Here is a 15341-nt window from a genome sequence, read left to right on the forward strand (position 1 = left end):
AGAAGCACAAATAATTATGTTTTTCCCATTTACAGATTACAAAGATCTCTTCAATTCCTTAGTTTTGGGTTTTAAAGATAAATTTTCCACATTTACTCTGGCATTTCTTATGAGGAGTCCAGCTTACATTTTAAAAATCAAAACAGGTAAGCTACCCTTCATTTATTGTGAATCCACAGACCATTTCTCTGATCCTTTTGTGGACTACTTCTCATTGTAAAAAGTGAACCTTCACTGCTGAAGACAGCAGGAAAACCCATTGACACGTGCCCAACATGAAAAAGCCTGAATCTCACCCCACTGTCTAACACATGATGCCAAATGTCCTTTTTAATGTTTCCCTAAAATAGCATAGAATTAAGTGTTTATAATGGAATTAAGAAAGAAATACAGTTTCAGGTAATATACTTGGAAGCAGAAATCTAGGGTTAATGTTTTTTAATACAACAAAAATTACACAAAGCATTCACATTTCAGGAAGCAACCTTTTAATGGCTGAAACCAGTCCTTCTGACGTGACTACAAAACAAGTATTACAACACATACATGTTGATGCACATCCTATACTTTGTGATATCCCATATGATAATTCCTTTATCGACATTTAAATCTCTGAATACTAGAACAGAATTCTGAGGTTGCCAGGTGTAAGTTGCATCTGAGTAGAAAAACCAACAGCTACTCAGGCTTCCAGAAGATCTAAAACCAACATGGAAAGTAGGAAAGTCTTTACAACATGAAGAGCTGAATCTAACTAAAGACGTTGTACATTTGCATGACTGACAAGAAATATAGGGCCACTGTCACGATGTCCACAATGGTCACGTTATCTCCCGTTGCTGTATGAAGGGTTCAGTTGAGAAAGACGCTGAAACAGTGCATCACGAGTGACTCCCAGCCATCACGTATCTTCTGTTATTAACCATCTCTCAGTACCTGGTACTCATGCAGGTAATGTAGTGCTGGTCGTGGGGTCTCCGTTGGGACTGAACAGGGACAGTACAAGTGCAACATGGTTGCCCTTTGACCAGGGAAGCAGAAGTTGGAGACTCAGTATTTTTCCAGAATGTTCACTCCTCTGCTGAGTTCGCCACCACGGAGCAAATCCACGAATCAGAACCACAGAAAACAACTGGTTCAAGCTAGGAACTGAAAGCAACTCAACTTTGGAAGAGTACTGGTTTCTGTCCAAAGTATAGATTTTAAGGACATCATAATCTTCTTAAAATGTGCCACAGCTTAGTCAAAATAGAGAGAGAGGGAGACAGAGAGAGTGCCACCATTTCTTTAACTAAAAGACAGGATGTATTTTGTAAAAATAAAGCATATTTAATCTCCATGTTGTAGATCAATACTACCAAAGGTCTTTTAGAGCTGGTATATAGATGTAGACTTGTTGAACACCTGTAAAAGAGAAGGACTGTTATTATTTAGCAGAAAGCAATGGAGCAATAAGATGTCAGTTGAATACTACGCATCAGAGATACGAGATTTCCATCATACAGCCTGCCTTCTTAAGGGAACAGTCCCACAAAGGACCTCACCCATGCACATGTCCCATTCAAGACACTGGGACACACAGCAGGCTGCCTCCCCACAGCAGCAGATAACTAGACAAGCAAGGGGAGACAGTTACATCTGCACTGGAGAAGCACCTCACACCCTAAGGCCACCTTCCACACAGAGGACACATGTCCCCACCTTCAGCAAGATCACTGGTGTATTCTTTTTGCAATACAATGGATGAAAAGTCCACTTTGATTTATCTCCTTGTACTGCATTTCCTGCTGAGCATGTAGCTCCTTATTTTTGTCAGCTGTTCACAAAACATTCCCACATATGTAACTTTGGGAGCATTCAAAACTGACATTCCAGGGGACGTGTGCTGCTAACTCTAGTATGTCAGGTAATTGGTAAAGAAGAGTTTTACAGAGACAGTAATTTTCCTTCTACCAATAAATGCAACAGCAAAACTAACGTGTTCATTGGCAAAGACAGCTGAGCCACTCCCATTTCCTGTCTGATTCAGCCATATGTGGGCATAAAAAATTTGACACTCAGGGGTCCTTAAGCAGCAGTGACACTCAGCACATGAGCTTCACACAGGACGTGGAGGGGGACACGGGGTTTGGACAGTACACAGCCAGCATGTCTACACACAGCCTTCCCGTTTCATATCCATGTGATCTTAATCCACTTCTATGCTGTACTCAAATGTAATTTTATATTGATCTGCATCTTCCATTGGATTTTTAAAATTCTTTTTCTTTCCCTCAATCCATTTACATCTCAACATTTAATTTTATATATTTCCCTGGCCAGCGACATAGATCATCTATGTGTGATTTTTTTTTCTAATTAGACATAAGTAAGCAAGAAATAAATGAGGTAAAAGTTGACTCTGTTAATTTTACAGGGTACCACTGAAACTGTTCTCATCCGTCTAGAGTCACAGATGCAGTTTGGTGATCTGATCTTCACAGACACTGTTTACTGCGTCAGCCTTCATATGTGTCTAACTTTATGTTAAGACCCTCAAGTACTGGAAAGCATATTAAGAAAGAATTAGCTAGCCATGTTCAGAAAGATGGATACTATTTCAATGTATATATAATGCACAACTTTGGTAAGGTTAGGGACCCATCGACAATCAACTTTAGCTAAGGTTAGGGACCATCGACTTAGCTAAGATTAGGGACCCATCGAGGTTAGCTAACCACTTCCGGTGTGTACTTACTCATCTCACTCTCTGAGTTCTGCACGCACAGTAAGAGATCATAAAGGCGACAAACATCACCGCCCCCAAACTGAGCAAGAAGATTTCCACCACACCAAGCAGTTTTATTTTCCCAGTCACTTGCTTCCGGAACATTTGTGCTTTCTCATCGCCAATAGTACCAGTCTGTAATCAAATTGATAATTAGAATTACTTAGGTAGATGACGGAAACAAAATGCTCAAATCCTCTGTGTCTCATCCTTAATGCCTTTGCATGTGGTAGTCCTTTGTGTTCAGCAGAGAACCCTGTGGGGTCCCTTCCGCATTTCAAAGGAAAATGCCAAATGCCAAGCTAAAGTAATAATCGGCTCCCTCTGAACATGCTGGGCAGCACTCGGTGCACTGGAGCTCAGTTTATTTTTAGACCTGCGTCTCTGAAATATTTCAGTTTTCCTAAGGTTGTTTCCCAGTAGTGGGGAAATTACAGAAGTGGACAATTCTGCTTGCTTACAGATTTATGTGATGCAGTTTTTCATTCTGTGATTGGCCAGTACAGTGATTTACACAAAAAATAGCTCACCAGGCAGTGAGACAGGCTGCCTATACTTGGTCTAAGTAGAGCTTTAAAAACATCGTCAGTTTTATTAGCGCTAGTCTGTTCAGAGAGTCTCAATTTTCTTAGAGACATATATGTATATATGCTTGTTTCCTCAAACAAGCAATATGACAAGAAATCTATGTAATAGATACATTTTAATGTGATTTTAAAGAGCTTTTTTCTTTTGAAAAGGAAAAAGACCCCAGAAAATTGACAAATATTTCTATTTGTATTCGATTCTCTCAAATAGATATAATCAGTAATGTGTAGGCTCATCCATATGGGCAGTGGAAATGCACACAAATTCAAACACTAAATACACATATAATTGTGAAACATTAAAACTTGTCTATAATAGTTGATATTTTTGATAAATTAAAATACTCACCTCATTGAGCCAGAGGATGGGCACAATGTAATGCCTGTTCAGGTGCTTTAAGGCGCTGTAACATGCATTGAAAGTAATTATGAAAATGTATACCAGTCTATCCATAAAGACTTAGCATCCTTTTTAGTAATTACTAGGGTAAGTAACTTTTCAGAAAGCAGTGGCTCTTGTTCTTGATTTTGTTTTCCAGTAAGTCCTTTAAATTGTAACCTATTTCTCAGACTTTGCACTCACAAATCCTTTGAATGCCAATTTCTGATTAGATTGATTATTTTCTAAACACATATTTTTCTTTCAACAAGTTCTACAGAGGATTGTAAAATATGACTTAAATATTACTGTAGTAGGAGTAATTGGATGTCTAGTTAAATGGAACCACCTTAAAACTGAGTTAAAAGTATTTCAAAATATGAAATAAAGGTGCCGTTTCAAAAGATACTAGATAGACTCTCAGTTACAGATGGAAATGACCAGAAGCATTTGATAGCTGCTGTCTAATGACATGAAGGTAAAGAGAAGATGGTATTTGATATTCTCTTCATCTTCTCATTTACTCACATTTTCATAAGACAATAATAAAAATTATAACAGGATAAGGTTGCAGAAGAGACTCACTCAATTTTTTTTGCTGGCTTGACCAGTATGTTGACCTGAAGCCGTTTTGCAAATTGTAAAGTGAATCCAGTTATCTGAAAAGAAAACCAACTAAAAGAATCACCAACATTATTTCAACAAATACATTTATAATATTCAAAACTCACTTTTGCTGTGTCAGCAGTCAAGTTATTAGGAAGAATTAATGTGAAAGAGGAACAGTGGAAGTTTGTAGAAATTAATTGACCATGTCAAACATTACACATAGAACTCTAATCACTTTCTCTGTGTGTCTATGTCTAGACACACAATTTCTTTGGCCACTGTAACATAAAGGGTCAAGTTTTATGATATTTATCTAAAATTTCATGTAAGAAAAATCAGTGACAGCAGCAGTAACAAAGTAGAATGACTTAAAGTTACTTACTAAACTATGTGTGATCAATTTTTAAATTGTATTTATTTATTTATTTATTTTGAGCTGAAATTGAACCCAAGATTTCACGCTTGCCAGGCAAGCTCTGTGCCACTGACTTATATCCCCAGCTCCGGCCAAATATTTAGTCAGAATCCAAGAATTAGTCTTATTAAGAACACTATGCATTATTATTATTTAAGCAGAAAACATGACTATAAATTCTAGAAGTAAATTTTCTTTATGGCTCTAAGGATTGAACCCAGACCCTCAGATACGCTAGGCAAGTACTTTGCATGGCAGTTACATGCCCTTTTGAAAAGGAGAATAAATAAGGATAAACTGTTGTATTATAGCAATTTTCATAGTTTTTCTTAACACTAAATACACTACATTTTGCCCCAAATTTATATACGTTCATAGGATATTTCTTAGCATAGAAATATATCCTCATAGAAACACCTGCAGTTAAATGCAATACAAGCCAAAGCAGTAATATATTCAAATCATTATAAGCCAGTTAGACTCATTGGGTTGTTAGATGGCACATCACGTTCATTAAAAGCTGGCGCAGTGCTATGTGCTTTGACTAAAATGGAATTTTCTTGACATTTATACACCACAGTAGAAAGAAAGCCGTGTAATTTCCACTGATATAAAGTTCCAGTAATTTTTTAAGAACAGAAATCCAAAAAACTCTGATCAATAAGTGACAAGGTTAGCTTAGATTGATTTTTGTAGAGAAGTATAAAGCAAGTCAGATCAGTGATGTATTTGCTCACAGGCTCCACATCCAAGTACGTCCTGTGCTCTTCTTCGTTAGGATGTAAGCCTTCAATCGGTCCTGAGATATCAGGGCTGGCGTGTAGAAAGTGAGGCAGTGAAATGTACACAGGTTTCCCTGGAAACAAGTTGCAGAGTTAATTGGAAATGCCTTTTGTCTTTCACTTACCACTCAAAAATATTTCCTTAACAAACTTTTAGATTAAAAATACAGAGTTGCTTTTGAATAATTACAGCAGGTTCCTAACATACAAACAAAATATAAAATTCTGCCCTTCTATAAAGCAGTCAGCTGGTGTCTGTCCTTCAATCTTAGCTGCTAGTTTCTACAGGCAACTTGAAATACATACAGGTACGTACATATATACTCATTCAATCAGTCATGTTCCTGGCACTCTTTGTCTATGGACTGATAATTGTAAGCATTATCATCTGTTTTCATGCATACCCACTAGAATTAAAGGAATATTGGTAAAATAAGACGGACTGAGCTGTATTCACCAATTCCTGCTGCAGAAACATACTGAAAATATTCGCTTTTATTTGACACTTTTTTGTTGCAAAAATTAAGCTAGAGCAGTGACACATGAATAGTTTAGGGTGCCCAGAGTACTCTGGAAATGCTCATCATCCCCATGCCCTGGAAAATGACAGCCTCACGGAGTAATATTGGCGTGATTTCCCACCAATAAGTGTTTCCCAACACTGAAACACGAGGGAGGCCTCAAAAGGTGTTTAAAACACAACACCGAAATTTCCTGCCATAAATGCTTTGGCATTACTGCTTTAATTTTAAGCTTTGGGTAGAAAGGGGTTCTGGGCACAGGTTAAATTTTAGGAAATATTTCAGATTGTGTCACAAACTGTGACAGCGACCGTTCTTACACACCTTCCTTGCATTTGCCGATGTCTAGCACACCGTACGATGTGCAGTTGTTTGAGATAACTTTTTCTGTACAGAAACATTCATTTTCTGGATTTTCAAATGGAGATGCAAATGCCTTTGCCGGAAGAACAAATCTGTACACAGGGATTCCTTTCAGGTTAACTTCAGATCCAAATATAGCATAAATTGACCTAAGCAGGCAAAATACAAGGAAAAAAAAAAAAAAGAACTTTTCTTAGAATTTTAAATCTTATTTAATTCTTAAGAGAAAACATTTTTGTGATATTTTAAGACCTGCCTGAACTCAGTATCTGAGTACAAAATATTCTTACCTTCATTCTCAAAAGCTTCAAAGGGCAAGCTTTCCTTCTGACCCGCCATGGAGTATTTATACCAAAGATTTTTACTCCAGTTCACTTTCCTTGTAGATTAAATATAATTGTCTACTGTCCACAGTTTAAATGAAACGGTTGGTCTTTGGGAACTTCTCAGTGAAGGGAAGTCCCCCGCCTGTCGGAAGCTGTGTGTGTGTGCACGCGGCCAGTGCCTGCCCACCTCCCCCACTCACCGAGTGTGTGCACGCCAGGGCCCTGAGCCCCAGCCAGCTCTGTATGTGTTTGCCTTGGTCTCCAGATAACAGCAGTGTTACTCCACAGAGCCTTATCAATCTTGCAGATAAGGAAAAGATTCAGAGAAACAAGTGTTTGCTCACAAGCTCACAGTCTTTAGTGATCAGACTGGGGTTCAAACGTGCCCCAGGACTGGCGGGGCCCCCCAGTCTACAGTGATGCGAAGGGGCTGCAGAGCACGTCTTAGTGCAGTTCAGAGTCAGTGGCTGTCTTCTCTGGACCTGGCCAATAGGATTGAGCATGAGAAGAAGTGAAAACCTGCCCTTTGGAAGGGTACAGGAAATGGCTTGGGTTGTAAAAGCTGGAGCATGAGAAGGGTGTTTTGAGAAGAGGTGAACTCTCTGAATTCCATATCGATGCATTTACTTTGAGGAAATAGAGAAGAACGTCTCCTAAGTATATTTCTTTTTCTCAGAGAACACGATTGTTTCATCAGGGGTTCCTGATCTTTATTCTACCCCAGTTATCACGCTGGTGTCATCGTCTCACCTGCAAATGTCAGAGGAGAAGAATCGCAGAATCCGAGATTTCTCCACGAAGGGCGGAAAGGAGGCTGCGTCTGTGTAAAAATCGAGCCATTGGCAAAGAATTAGATGTAACACGCGTGCTAGGAACAATCGAGAGCCCTATATCCCGGCTTCGTGAGCAGAAATGCAATACAAATCATCTATGTAAATAACTTAAAATCATCCACCATTACAGTCGTCTTTAAAAAGTAGAAAGGTAGGCATATTTAACTCAATCTACCCAAATACTACCACTCACACATGCAATCAACCGAAGTAAGGCGCTTTCCATTTTCAAAATTCAGTACGTTTGTTTATGTAGGGCACAGTTCAGTCATGCTGGCCACATTCCAGCAAGTACTTTGAACACCACACTTGGTAGACGCTGCGGAGTTCAGCGAATCCACATACAACACATTCATTGGTACAAAACAAAAAGTGGTGTGAGCAGATGCGAAGGCCGTGGTTGTGTGTTTTGAAAGTAGTCTGCCCCTCAGTGAATGGCACTTTTCTCACCATGACATTCACTTAGAAGAGCTAAATGTACAATCAACATGGTCATATTTTAATGGTTATTCACTCGCCTGCACTAAAGGCTGAGTAATACCCTTAAAAATGTTTACTGAAGCTCTCTCACGAAATAGAATTGTCTGTAAGTGTTTTGGAAACCCGCACATTACACTGAAAGAGGCGTTTGTTGGAAGAATTTCTAGTGCAGCCATAATCCACAGCCCAGGCAGAGTAAGTAAAGAAATAACCGGACGAGGCTTCATTCGCTTCTCGTGAACTTTCCCACGTGAGCTGCCACGGAGCGCATTATTTAACACGGCAGGGCTGCCCTTCAAAGGCTTCCCTGTTGCCTTTCTGTGAGTTTTAATTCTGTGTCTCTGTGTTCATTCTGTGTTTTGGTTTCAACAGCATTACAGTGGTCTTGTGACACTGTTTGATCCTGGCCAGAGAGAGCTGAATATTACATTTGAGCTTATTGGCCCCTAAATGGGTACCTGCTCCTTCATATCTTCACAACTAAAGGAAAATACTTCTAAAATCTGCATCAAGAACAGCACTGGACGTAAAACTATGTGGTTACCGTACCCAACAATTACCATATCCAATGACTTTAAAATCACTGATAATATCTGATAATAACTTTCTCTCTTTTTTGCAAAAGACACACTCTACATGTGCACTAATATTTTCATTTGATATCTTTGTACACTTACTGAAGAAAGCAGAAAATGGACTTGGACCACACAGTGCAGTCTTCCTGTTCCCAGGCCTTTCCTGGACCTGTTACCAAGAGCCTCACAGGGATCACCCCCGCCATCTCTGACCTGCCTCTATTCCCACTTGCTTTGCTTCTAACTGCCTCTTACATTGTTTTTACTTCAAATCTGATGTTCATGAATCCACAGCATTGTCACCAGTAAATCTCCTCACCTCTCCCTCCTTTGTTAAACCTATCTGCTTAACCTGGGCAGAGTGTTCAGTGATGTTTTTTTCTTCAACCCACAAAGAATTCCTTACCATTTACAATGTGTTTTTGTTTGTCTCTGAGGTCTCTGTTTTATGTAACCATGTTAGTGTGTGTAACAATAAGGCACTTGATTTGTGTGCAAAAATACTCATAGATAGCATTATTTTCATGGCTTAAATCCTATGGAGCAAACCTAGCGGTGTTTTTACTGGATTTTCCCCCCTACAAGATAATAATAAAACTAAATAAACACCCAAAACTTAATTGTGCCTGAGAACAGCAAACATCGCTGTGTTTCCTGTTAGTTAACTTGCGTCATCTTTATATATCGTTTTTGTGTAGACTGTCCCCGCGCCTACTGTGCAAACATCATGTTTGTGCTTCACAGCAAATGAAAACTGATCTGTGAATTTAATGTCCTCATGGTGTTTGAGTTCCACTGCTTTTAAAAACCTTAATTCTTAAACTAATAGACATGTATGTACTTACGTTTCTTCAAGAAAAATAGCAAGCCAGATGTAACCATACCACCCACGTAAAAGGCTTTAGTTGATTTTCCCCCAGTTGTACCTCAGGCTGCTCACTTTATAGCATAGCTTCATGGTTATTAGACATCTAACCTCGGTGAGCATTTTTCTTTCCTCTCTCATTTTGACCAAAATAAATGGTTCTGCCATGCAGTCTCACTGAGCTGATCTCAGCTTCAAATCTTACTTAAAAGTGGGTTTTCCTTTTTGTAATTTTGCTGATTTTTTTCAATTCTAAGCTACTTATATAGTATTTTTAAAAGATTTGAATACTAAGTATCTTTATTTTTGTTAACCACTTATTTCTGTAATTAAGTTGGTAGTTGATTACAGTTTTCACAAAGGAAAGATTTTCTTCACTCAAGAAGGGTTAATCCCTGAACATTAAGCTTGAGAAATCCCATTTATTAAGACATTTATGACATCTTCATAAAAATACAGACAATTATTTTGTGGCAATTTAAGATCTATAAACATATAACCTCAGGCTTCCAAACACTACAGGTTTGGTGGTTTTGCTGGAAAAGTTGAGTTGCTTCATTGTGATTGTTATTACATAAGTTCTTACCTGTACCATTAATCATGTCACAGTAGCCTGGCCAATAGGAGAGATTCCTAAGGAATTAAAAGGAAGATGAACAAATATTTTCAATTCAAAAGCACCTTTTTCACATTACTTTTTTTGCTGTGATACATCACTGCCCTTATAAAGATGATTGAATGCGACAAATGCTGAGCTTAAAACAAGTTCTAATTCATTCGAACTATATTTTGTTTCAGTCTTTTGACTTACTGCAATACATTAAGTACCTAATACCATTAAATGGTTAGATCATAAAAATAAAAGCTGCTAAATGATAATTTCATAACAAACAACTTGGAATAGATGCAGTTCTGAAAGAAGAAAACTGAGAAGCACTTCTCAGCATGTATGTATCTAGTTAGGGAACTCTTTTCCAGTGAGAGCAATGATTCTTGGGTTTTATGCTGACTAGGAGGAAGGTATTAAGTGGGACACTGGCCTAATCTCAGTCTGAGAAGAAAGACAGGAGACACAGGAAGAATGAAAGAGAAGGTGCTTAGATACGTAGAATCTAAAACATACAAACATGGAATATTTGTCCATTCAGCTTCTGCATGGACTGGCATTAAAGAGCAGAGTTTATTATTTTATGCTTTAGTATCTAAATACATGCATACATCTGTTCCCTCCCTCCATACACACGAACGTACCCCAGTGTATGATCAAATATGTACTTAATGTTTAAAGTTTTTAAAATTACCACAGTGAAACACACATTGCTATTAATCCCCCTCCTCATACCCTTTCTTTCTTCGGTCACCCTTGTCCTAGTGTTGTCGCTAATTTCCTAAGTGGCTCTGGAAGCCCTCTGATATTTTTATGATGAAAAAAACATTGACTGCTTCAGCCACGGGCCGTCCAATGGGACGGCAGGCTCACTAAATATTTCCACGTGCTCTCATTCAATTTATCCACTAGGTCACACACCTTGTGCTTTCTGACTTTCCCAGATCCATAATGCCCATGAAAGGGGAGTGTTTTCAATAGATTCCAGACCTCGAGGCAGCCAGGACAGCAAAACTACAGACACTCATGAAAGAGGACCCCAGACCTGCTTCAGAAAGTGGCCAGAGTGATGGGATGAGTGTGTTTGAAATGAGAAGCAGCTGACGGATGGGGTTCACTGATGGGGGGAGTTCTTTGATTATAATATTATTTTTTTTTAAATTTCAACATTCACTGAATTTTGTGATCACATCTTGTATTTGGAAGTGATAAAAAGCCATAGTGTATAATCATTTCCCTGCAACTCTAGACATTTTGTGATAAAAACTGTTTTTCTTACTTTTAACATATTATTTAATGATACATCAGCAGAAGATTCCACACCATGCTTAAGCAGAATAAGCTGGTAATCATGCTAAGTAATGTTATGAGGAGCCAAATCAGTCTTATCATAAAGTGACATGTAATTCTTAGTCTAATGAGACATATTTAACAACTGTGCTCAAAACCAGTCCATTATTATAATGTTGCAGTGACCACTGTTCTTTAATAAATAGTGACGTGATTTCCCTCTAAGTGAATACTGAGGGGCGTTTGCTCTCATTACTCTTTATCAAATCTTCTTTAGAAGGAATATTTAGTAAATAATTAACTGTCAGCATTATTAGGGCCTCAGTTTGAGGCAGTAGCTGCATTAATGAACATGTTTAATCCCTTTCAGTTTTGATCTCTCTACTCTCTGTTGGGAAATGATTAGTCCAGCGGATAAAGGTTTCTCCCCGATATTTATTGGGATTCTTCCCACTTTTACGGCAATAATTTGTGAATCTGTCCAATCACCAGGCAGTAATAGCTTTATGAAATTATTTTTTCCCTTAACTACTTCAAAGGTGGCATTTTCAAACTCTTTGCATTTGATGAGTCCACTGTCATGCTGGCCATGGCAATGAGCCGGAAACAGCCCTCGTGCATTTCTCGTGGAAGGGGAAGCTGTTCCTGAAGGCAAAGCAAAGCCTGCCCAGGCTGCTCAGGAGCACCAGCTGAGAGCATGGCCCCTGCTGCCAGCTCTCACTGCGAAGGGACCGGTACCGTGCAGAGCAGTGGTGTCCAGGCCTGATCACTGCAGCTCTGTCCCTACCAGCTGGCAAATACTACCCGGCTGAGAGCCCCTGACAGACTCGCTTTCCCTGGATACTTACGTTTTGTCTTTGTACTTCTCAATTATGCCCACTTTGCTTATGTTATATTTTCCAGTGAAAACTTTATAAACTCCATCTGCAGTGTTGTTGTACTGAAGAGAGGGACACAAAAAAATGACTTGTAGGGTAATTCATCTTCCAAGTTACAACAAACACTCATTAATCATAATTTTATATCACCTGAAATATACAGTGCAGAAGGATTTCTTTTTTAAGAACAGGGCTTTTGGTTTTTTAAAGGGTACAATATAAAAATTGCCCAGAAAAGAATATTAGATGCTGAGACAAAGTAAGAAATGAAGCATCAAGGTTGAAGTGACCCAAATTGTGACATTATCACAGTGAACCGTGAGGTTCTTGGGCTCCCCGTCATCCCTGTCGTGTGAGGGTGAGATCATGCTCACAAACCAGGGAGAGCGAGGATGGATTTTAGAGGGCTTCTCCCTGTTAGGATCTTTAACCGATGGACACTAAGATGATAAAAAAGTGGGCACACACAAGGGAAGCCTTCACATTACTGGACCTCTTACCCACTGAGGCTTTGTGTATTAATATTTAGCTGCTGTATAACCTTTCACTATCAAAGAGAAGAATAAAGAACCAGAATTTATGACAAACATTCACATAGCACCACACGATGTCCATTCTCCCTGTTGTCAATTCAGAGCAGGGCGCTTTACCCCGGCCCACCACCCTGCATGAGCTGTCTCCTTGAGGGGCCAGCTGGCATTTCATGCCACAGTGGACTCTGTACCTTCTTAACCTCTCATTAAAACACACCTCGCTGACTTACTGGTCTGTTGAAATGTGCTAACTTTCTACAGAAATAATTTGTAAGAGTCACAGAGAAGGTGAAATGATCTGATACATGCATCGTCATGACTGAAGACAGTGAGTGCTCAGACACTCACAGAGTGACTGCCTAATTTTAGACACACTATTTTAAGACTAGAAACATGATCATTTTAAAGTGACAGTAATTTAAACTAATTAGGTACTATTTCCTACTGGGAAAATTGATATGATACGACCTAGAGACTTTAAAATTTTTGGATATGTAATCCCAGTTCAGAAACAGGCCTTATCCTCTAAATTAATAACTTAAAACCATTGGCTCTGCATTGATCTAATTAAAAGGTAACAACCCGCGATCCATGTTAGGCACTCACTGGGTAAAACACGCCGATCGTGGTGGTAACGGGGTACGGAACCAAGCTCAGGAATGGATCCTTGTAGCCCCACAGCAGCTCTTTCAGAGTTCTGTTTTGGAACATAGAAGACTTGGACTTTTTGATGAGCGAATTGAGTATTTGTTGAACGAAGTTGTTGGGGTACAAGTGAGGGGCAGCCTGTGAGAGAAAGGACTGCTTAAGACAGCAGCGCAGCGTCTGATTTCAACAGGAATAAATGCATTAAACACAGAATGTGGTTTAACAAAAGACTTTGGAACTGGCTCTTTAACACTGTGGTCAAATTCCGCACCTAGATGCTATCACAAGGAATATAACCCTGGGATTGTGGCATCTCTCTGCCTCTGCCCCAGCCACATCTGGGTTCCCTGTTAGCTGATCTTCCAGTGATCACAGGAAGCAGCTCCTACGTGACTGCTATGATTTTCTCATTGTTCCAAATGCCCATAACTCCACTCAGGACCACAGCAGGGGGAATATTTTTAGGTGAATTGCAACATAACAAACATAGTAATAATTCCAGCCCCTCAGGGCAGGCGAGTCCTGAGGTGTTTGGAAAGGGGGCTTTGTTGACTGCACTCACTGCCACGGCCAGGTTGAGGACTGTGAAGGTGTCATTCTCTGTCCCCACGGACATGGAAGGCACGAAGATGGCCTCGTTGGGCTGCACGAAAGAGATCGTTTGGTCGTTAGTGTCCTGTGTCACGTTCTTCTTGGCCAGATAGCGAACTCTGGAAAAATGGAAGTTAGCCGAAGTCAGGGAAACCGTTTCATAGGAACATTTGATTTCAAATGCCCTTCCTTCCTTTCTTCTTTCCTTCATTTTTATGATTTGAATACACAGGCCTTCTCAGCTGACAAATAGGGAGCTGGGAGAGCAGGGAGAGATGCTCGAGGGGGCCTTGTTTACAGAGCAGATGCAGCTCCGGGCCTGGACTGCTCCTCCGGGGGTGAGGACTGAGATTCATCTTGGTAGCAAGGACGCTAAAGTGGTCTGAAACCCAAGCATAAGTTCATTTCGGAAAGGAGGGAAGAGCATAACATACCAGGGGAAATGTAAGCGTTTGAGTGTGAGTGGTAGAGACAGAACAAAGCATGGTGGGGAATGCAATCACTAAAGAGCCAGTTTTCAAAAATGCAAGGGTCACAGTCCCAAGGCGGCCCCAGTCCTGAGGGAGAGAGGAGGAGGAAGGATCCGGGATCTCTTCCGAGCCAGATCTCTGCAAGCCCATAGGCTGTGCCCACAGCCCTCTCTAGTGTTCCCTGGATGTCAGTCCAGCCTTCAGATCTCCAGGGGGCAAAGCACCAAGGGCTTTTTAGCAAGCTGGGGAGGGCTAATTACTTAGAAAAAGTGGTTTGCAGATACAAGGAAACCACTGAGATTAGACCCACTTTGAGTGGTTCATCACAAGGTCATGTATTTGAATGTCTGTTACATGAGTTGAGTACGTTAGGTAAAGAATAAAGCTGTACCAGACTGAAATTTAAATAAAAACAAATTTTTAAATATGTAATGGAAGTGTGAATTCCTACAGCAAGGGGTTTTGCCCAGAACTGTGCCTTATACATACTGAGTTTTATGTTATTTCTTTATGAATAAATTAATGTCAAAAGAGGCTCTAAAACATGTGAGAGCATTTACTTACTTTTCAATAAACTACCAACAAAGGACATAAAAACGTGAAACACAAAAGACAGTTAGACACACCCTTTTCACCCAAATAGTTATTCTGAAGTATGTAGTACTAACATTTCAAATCAAACACTACATTTTTAAGAACATATATATGCCTGATAATTGAAAGAAGAGGAAAGATTCCTGAGCCAGCTTCACATGCTTAAATTACGCCTGTTTCAAGATGACACCAGCAGGTGGCACTCACTAAGAGAAAATGCTGCAAACC

At 39.6% G+C, this 15341-nt stretch overlaps 1 protein-coding gene across 5 annotated transcripts in view; it reads right to left on the reverse strand.

The window, feature by feature from the left end:
• Positions 1-465: 465 nt before the first annotated feature.
• The window catches only part of Cd36 (CD36 molecule (CD36 blood group)), a 67488-nt gene continuing 52612 nt past the window's right edge, over positions 466-15341 (reverse strand). For all 5 annotated transcript variants that reach the window (XM_013152447.3, XM_003469814.5, XM_063237558.1 and 2 more), the window contains 11 exons: positions 14021-14168; positions 13417-13596; positions 12248-12339; positions 10089-10135; positions 7500-7569; positions 6385-6572; positions 5495-5613; positions 4319-4392; positions 3704-3758; positions 2738-2902; positions 466-1404 (listed from right to left, as the gene is read on the reverse strand). In XM_013152447.3, the coding sequence (XP_013007901.1) occupies positions 2738-2902; positions 3704-3758; positions 4319-4392; positions 5495-5613; positions 6385-6572; positions 7500-7569; positions 10089-10135; positions 12248-12339; positions 13417-13596; positions 14021-14168 (1138 nt within the window). In that variant the 3' untranslated portion in view covers positions 466-1404. The remainder of the gene's footprint in view (positions 1405-2737; positions 2903-3703; positions 3759-4318; positions 4393-5494; positions 5614-6384; positions 6573-7499; positions 7570-10088; positions 10136-12247; positions 12340-13416; positions 13597-14020; positions 14169-15341) is intronic.

The sequence above is a fragment of the Cavia porcellus genome, unplaced genomic scaffold (assembly GCF_034190915.1).
Source record: "Cavia porcellus strain 051 isolate PalLab524CR breed Dunkin Hartley unplaced genomic scaffold, mCavPor4.1 scaffold_2, whole genome shotgun sequence".
NCBI classification, from domain to species: Eukaryota; Metazoa; Chordata; class Mammalia; order Rodentia; family Caviidae; genus Cavia; species Cavia porcellus.